Raw genomic sequence first — 7,478 nt, 5'->3', positions numbered from 1 at the left:
AGTTTACTATGGGAGTTCTTTCGTGATGAGCTTTCTTACATATCCCCTGTGCAGTATCATAATTTCTCAGTAAACCATGTAGTGGATTTTCCTAGCTTTTTTTTTAAAGACTAGTATCTAGACTATTAAAAGTCCAGATTATTGTCTAGGTTAATGAAAAAGGATTATTTAAAAATTTTAAAAGATATTGCTGAAAATATTAAAAACAGATTTAAAGTATTTTTAAAATTTAAAACCAACATGTTCTATTATTTCATAAATTGAATCAAATAATTTAATATAAAATATTAAATATTAACTTATTTTTAAAGATTAGAATATTTATAAGTATGTATAAGAGATTATTGTCCTGATTACTATGGTCCAGATTATTGTCCAAATTAATAAAAAAGAGTATTTACCTTTTAAAAAAAGGTTATTGTCCAGAATATATAAAGGATTTTACAATGAAACAACAAAAACACAAACAACCAAATTCTAAAATGACCAAATAATGGGAATACATACTTCTCCAAATACAATATATAAATATCCATGAAGCGCATGAAAAGATGCTCAGCATCATTACTCATTAATAAAATGTAAATCAAAACTACTTCTCACTCATTAGAATGCTAAATATAAAAAAATAGAAATTAATTTTTTGTAAAGGTATGGTGAAATCAGAACTCTTCTACCTCGCTGGTAAGAATGCAAACTGTCACAGATGCTGTGTTGGAATATGATTTTGTGATTTCTCAAAAGTTTAAACACAGAATTATCACATGATGTAGCAATTCTGATCCTATGTCTATATCCAAGAGAAGTAAACACATACATCTGCATAGAAACTTAAACATGAATGTATGTTGCACCATTATTCACTGCAGTCTAATGGAAAAAACAACTCATATATCCAGTAGCAAGCGAATGGATAAGCAAAATGGGGTATGTGCATTCAATTAAGTATTATTCACTTATAAAAGGAAACCAAACATTGTACATGCTACAATGTGAATGAACCTTGAAAATACAGTAAATGAAACAAGTCAAACACTGGGGCTGGTGCAGTGGTGTAGTGGATTAATCCTCCACCTTCAGTGCCATTATTCCATATGGATGTCAGTTTGCGTCCCAACTGTTCCATGTCTGATCCAGTTCTCTGCTTACAACTTGGGAAATCAGCAGATGATGGCTCAAGTCCTCGGCTCCCTCACATCCATGTGGGAGAGTCAGAAGAGCCTCCTGGCTCCTGGTTTCAGATCAGCTTAGCTCCTGTCATTGCAGCCATCTGAGGAGCAAACTAATGGATGAAAGATCACTCTCTCTCCTTCTCTTCCTAAAATCTAACTTTCAAATAAATAAAAAAAAAAAAAGAAAAGAAAAATACCGTATGGCAAGCCATAAATACAAATTTAAAAAGAAAGAAGCCAGATACAAAGTGTAACATATGTGAGAATGTTGTTTATATGAAATATCAAGAATAAGTAAATCTAAAGACAGAAAGATGATTGTTAGGAATTGAGGTGGAAATGGAATTGTGAATACTGCTTGGTGAGTATGAGGTTTCTTTTGAATTTATTGAGCTCTCTTTGAAGTACAAAACAGCAACAGTTGAACATCTTGAATATACTATATGCTACTAAAACTGCACAACTTCAAATTGTTGTGTTTTATGTTGTGTGAATTTATCCTTAAAACAAGGAACCACTCTTTAACAAAAACAAAAACAGACCTCTACATTCAAAAGAATGTTATTTGGGCCACTGATCCTCATCTTATTTACTACATATCCCATTGGATATCTATGAGCAGTGGACCTTATTCACAGCCAATATACATCCAGTACAATTTATATATCCTATTCAACCCTCCTGCCATTCACACAAACCTACATACAATGTTGCTCATGATTTCAGAGAATCCATAGGGTAATACTCCTGTACCCAAGGAGGAGGCAAGCTACCTTTAACAAGGCTCAGCTGCTGTTTGGCTAGTCCACTTGCCCTCTCATTCTCAAGTAGCTGTTGGTTCTCCTGTTCATCTATTTCCACCTCATAATTCCTGCTTGCTCATTTTTACTAGCCTACTTACGTATTGACAAAGATCAGCTTCCATGAAAGTGTACATACTACACCCCTTTCTCTCTCTCTTTTTTAAAGATTTAGTTATTTTTATTTCAAAGGCAGGCTTACAGAGAGAAGGAGAGACAGAAAGATCTTCCACCTGCTAATTTACTCCCCAAATGGTTGCAATGACCAGAGCTGAGTTGATCCAAAGCCAGGAGCCTCTTCTAGGTCTCCCATACAGATGTGCAGGATCCCAAGAATTTGGGCCATCTTCTACTGCTTTCCCAGGCCACAAGTAGAGAGTGGAGTAACTGGGACATGATCTGGTGCCCATATAGGATGCTAGGTCTTGTAGGTGGAGGATTAGCCTTTTGAACCATGGTGCTGACCTCAAACACTTTTTAAACATATGCAGCCTGACATACCAAGGCAGGTGGCCCAAGGATGTTTATCAGTTGAAAACACCTAGCCTAGGTAAATCATTAACATTTGCATATCAGCATTCCTTAGGAGTGGGCCAAAACCTGGCGGTGGCACTTTGTGTACTGCTAGGATCCTTCTGAGTGCCTGAGAGATGAAGACCACAAAGTTGAGGGACCCAGTAGAGCACACACCTGGACTGAAATGAGAGACAGCAGACAGGGGCAATGGAGACCTCTGCTTGGGCACAAGAAATAAGGCAGAGATCATCCTGGTCTAACAGCTTCCTCTGCTATCAAGCAGGCTTTTTGGAAACCCTCAGCTTCAGGGGTGTAGAGGGATTGTTCTGCCAGTGGAAGGAACATTATCTGTTGTGGGGACTTAACCTTTGGGAATGTCAGGGAGGGGGCAAGAAAGCAGTCAAATGGATTCATTCAGGTTTCTCCCTTAGTTACCTGTACCTACAGGTTTGTGGAGTGAAGAACAGAGCCATGTGACTGAATACAGAGGTTCTGGAATATTGGTGGGGGAGGTGCACTCCATAGATTAGAGAGAATGGGATCGTTTCTGCATCCCTCACACTTGCAGTGGTTTGTGTGAAACAGTTCTTCTCTCTGTCCAAAGCTAAGTTTCTGAAGGAAAATAATCATGGGAAAAATATTCAAAATTGACTTTGTATCAACCATCAGAATCCAGCCAGTCTACTGATCACTCAGCAGTTCTTTGAGAAAATATTAAAACTGTGTTTTTAAAAATAAAATAGACATGACAGAACAATTTATGAAAATTTTAAAAATACATATTTTCGATGTGGCAAATTGGAAAATTAATGTTGTAAACTTGAATTGGGCTCCTTTCTGAGTGGAAAAAAATGTTGGAATCTCATCAGATTTCTTTTCTACCTTACATACTTTCTTGTAAGTGAAAAAGCCTTACTTAATTTTGTGGTAATGTGAATATCCCATGCTGAAGGGAGGAACATAAAATTGAAAAAAAAAATTATTTCAATTGCTCACTTTCCTATTTGACAATCCACTTTGCACTCATATTGTGAAGGTCTGGCCAACGTTAGAATGAACAAAAGTGGCTGAGTGGAAAATTTAGATAGAACTAGTTACACTGGAGAAAAAGAAGGGAAAATATTCCGGAGAGTTCTCAGCGGCTGGTAGTCCTCGGAGAGGCTGCAGCCCCTCCCTGATAATCAAAAATAATAATAATAATAAAATAAATTTTAAAAAAAGAAATACACATGACAGAGATAAGGGGGCTACATGCATCTTCTGCAGTTAGTAAGGGCAAAGTGTGCCATAAGGCTGCACTTAGGGGAATGTCAGGGCGAGGGGACAGAAGAAGGGGATGTTGGGGACTGGCTCCTGACGCACTTTCTGCCGCTGGAGGGGAACTAAGGATCTGAGCCCACTGGTGACGTTCTCCCCACGTGATCAGGAGCCGACATGTGCAAAAGTCCCTCTCCTCCAGGTAGCAGCTCCGTTTCCGCGGAGGAAGGCAGACTTCAAACTGAGGGGCAGCTCGTGCAGTTACCATTGCAGGTTGGTATGAGACCGGGGTCCCTAATGTGGGGATGGTACTGCCAGGGGCTACAGATTCCGGTCCGCTTTCGGAATACCGCCCCTCCCCCCACCTCCAAGCTTCATTCATTTTGGCGCAGAAAATTGTGTGAGCGTTGGAGAAGTGTAAGTACCATCTCTTATTTCCCTGGAGAAGTGTAGGCTTCTGGCAGAATACACACACACACACACACACACACACACACACACACACACACACACAGAGAGCGCGAGCCATCTCTGGGAGGGCTCCAAATCCATTGCCGCCTGCGGACCCCTGGGGTCGGAGTGACAGAAGGCAAAGATCAGAGTGAGTGCGTGATTGGATTCTCTCCTTTCCCTGAAGGGAACTTCTATGGTGCAGTAAATGGAGGGTGGGGGAGGAGGATGGGGTGGGGGAGGACTCCAGCCGGGTCACAGGTTTAGAATGGGCACTAACAAGATCCCCTACTAAAGGAGCAATCAGACAACAATTTGATTGGGTGGGGGAGGTGAAAGGGACCAAAAGGAAATGGCTTGATTCTTCTCAAGGCAGTGGAAACTAAAACCATCACCCCAGAATATGAAGGATGGACCCTGCAAAGGGATCAGGCCTAGGTTTTCTATGTGTCTTCTCTCCTTTCTGTCCATTTACAGCTGGAAATGGTGGGCTTGGCTGGAGCAGGTGGGTCAGAGCGAGCGCCAGGTACTGCAGGAAAAGAGTGGAGAGAGAGAGAGAGGAGGAGGAGGAGGAGGAGGAAGGCTGAGTGAACATAGCATGGACAAAAATGTTTAGAATTTGGAAATAATTTCTATCTTGCGTTACAGAAGAATGTCGGCTTTCTGTGATGTGGAAAGAGAGGGGGTGGCAGGAGTGTTCAGGGCATTTCTGTCCTACCTATCATGAGCAGTTTCAAGGCAGTGGTGAATTTTGTGTTGGTTGTTCCTGGGAGGGGGATCGGAAACACAAAGACCTGAGAGCCACGGGATCTTCTTTTTGAACACCACTGTTCCAAAATCCACTCAAATTAATGCATGGGGAGGTGAGATGGGAATTCCTGTGGGGGGGGGGGAGTAATTTAGAAACATACTAGAAATGCTCTTTCTTTGATAGAAAAAAGCTATAAAAGGAAAATCAGAGAAAGCAAAGGAATAGACAATGGAGTGGCAGGAGTTGACAAAGTTTTCATAAATGGAATCTGAGAAGAGTCAGTGTCCCAGCTACCAGTTACTCACTTTCTCAATCCCTCTTCCCCCACTTGTCTCTGTCTCTGTGCAGGCCTTCAGTTCTGTGGTTGGGGACAGCAGCCCAGACCAGAAAAGCCAGCATTTCCAGTATCAGTGCCGGCCAGTGGGAGAAGGTAACTGCTGCAGGACCCTGGGGGAAAAAGAATGTTCAAACTAGAGCAGAAGTTGGGAGGTCATTCCTGGAGATCTCCCCTCCAATCATCCCTATTGCTGGTTCAGGATAAATGGCCACTATCAGGACCCTGAGGGAATCACATTTTTGGGGCTTGGGAGGAGAGATGAGAGAGGAGACAAAGAGAGAGAGATGTGGTGTCTGTGGTGACCCTTGGGGATGTGAGTAGCCTTGACATGTAAAAATCTGCCGTGATATTCTTCTGGCTAGAGTTTTATAAGTCTTCTGGTTGAGGGCTAAAGAGAAAAGAAAATCACCCAGGATTCCTGCAAAGGATGCCCAGTTAAACTTGATTCAGCCAACATCAGAGCCAAGTTAGGGACCTGTAGGTTCATAGATAATTCTCAGCATATCCCCTCCCCTTTAATGCAAGGGCAGGTGCCTGTGCAAGTTTCTCATGTGGATAGGTGTGAAAGGAGTGTAAAAAAAGTAATGTGCAGCTAGAAGATGGGATAGGGTGGCAGAATCCTAAATCAGCAACAAGTATTAGAGGTATCTGTTTCATCTCTTTAAGCCCTTAGTATCCTGTCTTCTGTCTCCTAGGGCAGGCAAAGGAGGGATAAACTCAGTATGGAAAAATTCTACAAAGAAAAGGAAGGAAAGCCAGAAAACAAAGAAAACCTAGAAAATGAGGAAATTTTGGAAGACGAAGAAAGTACCGAAGATGAAGGAAATGCAGAGGAGGAAAAGCTGAAAATGGGGAAGGGCAAGGGGAAGAGCGAGGGACAGCTAGGGGACCAGGGCGCGCCGGGCGCTGAGAGCCGAGCAGTCAAGGAGGGCCAGCCTGAGAAGCAGGGTCGGGCGTCCGGGGCGGGCCAGCCCCCTACCCAGGGCCAGCCCGCAGCCCCCGCGGCGCCGCCCGAGAGCGAGCGGCGCGCCGCTGAGAAGCGCCCGGCCGAAGACTACGTGCCCCGCAAAGCCAAACGGAAAACGGACCGGGGCACGGACGACTCCCCCAGGGAGTGCCAGGAGGACTTCCAGGACCGGCATGCCAGCAGCGAGGAGATGCTGAGCGAGTGCGCCGACGTGTCCAGGGCGCAGGAGGAGCTGCGGAAAAAGCAGAAAATGGGCGGTTTCCACTGGATGCCAACAGAGATTCAAGACCCGTTCGCTCCACGGGGCCAGCGGGGCCAGCGAGGCTTGCGGGGCGTGCGGGGAGGAGGAAGGGGCCAGAAAGATTTCGAAGATGTTCCCTATGTTTAATGCTTTTGCCTTGAATTCTGATTTATGTAATGTGTGAGTCTTGCCGGCCCTGCTTTCCCTGGGCGGCGTTTGCCAGGGCTCTTGCTTTAACCTTACACGCTGATACTTGTCTTTAGGTGTCACTGTTGTGAACCACCACACTTTTGACTCAACTACAGTGCTCTTTTGGTAGAGGATTCCCACTCATGAGCATGGAGGAAATGTTTATGGCACATTGTAACACCATAATAAAAAAAAAAAGTTTTCGAAACCTCAAATACAACCTCAGCTTCTTTTTGAAATAAAAAAAAACAGCAATACTTTGTTAATACATTCATGTATAGGGAAAACTAAGCAACGGAGTAGACTCAAGACCAGTGGCTTCTCTGTGTGGTAGGACTGAAAAGGGTTATTGTTTTTCTCTCATTTTTATGTTTTCCCTAAAACAAAGGGTACTTTCATCATTAAGGAAATAATAGGAGAGAAACAAAATAAGAAAGCAATATAAAGCTTACCTTCCACAAGTAGGAAGCAGATCACTGGGCTAGCTCCTACCCTTGTCCCAGAGCTAGCAATACTGGCTCAAACACTTGAGGGATGGTTGAGGGAGATTTCACATGTGCCCAAGAAATCCGGGAAGCTGAGCTAAAGTTCACTTTCCAATATAGGGGCACTGCCATATCGGCTGGGCATTGTATTCCCTCTTTGGGTCCTATACCTTTCTATTTCCTCAAGCTGTTTTGGTGGGGCAGAGTCCTCAAGGTAATAAGGTCCCTTTCCTTTTCCTGGAGTCCATGATAAATTTAGTTCTTACTATTTTGCCTGCTGGATTATGAAGACTGTCCCACTTCTTGCTTTTTT

General features: G+C 43.1%; 1 protein-coding gene across 1 annotated transcript; it reads left to right on the top strand.

Annotated features, from left to right (window-relative positions):
* Positions 1–6,005: 6,005 nt before the first annotated feature.
* TCEAL5 (transcription elongation factor A like 5) lies at positions 6,006–6,877 on the top strand. Its single transcript, XM_040999855.1, has one exon. It carries the CDS (start codon positions 6,006–6,008, stop codon positions 6,636–6,638), a length of 633 nt encoding a protein of 210 aa, XP_040855789.1. The 3' UTR covers positions 6,639–6,877.
* The last annotated feature ends 601 nt before the right edge of the window (positions 6,878–7,478 follow it).

Source organism: Ochotona curzoniae, unplaced genomic scaffold (assembly GCF_017591425.1).
Source record: "Ochotona curzoniae isolate NIBS_2020 unplaced genomic scaffold, NIBS_Ocur_1.0 scaffold_1852, whole genome shotgun sequence".
Taxonomy (NCBI): Eukaryota; Metazoa; Chordata; class Mammalia; order Lagomorpha; family Ochotonidae; genus Ochotona; species Ochotona curzoniae.
This window is presented reverse-complemented; position numbering and strand designations above follow the sequence as displayed.

Bases quoted from the DNA above. Each gene is read 5' to 3' on its own strand.
- TCEAL5 (XM_040999855.1), top strand. From the start codon at position 6,006: ATGGAAAAATTCTACAAAGAAAAGGAAGGAAAGCCAGAAAACAAAGAA.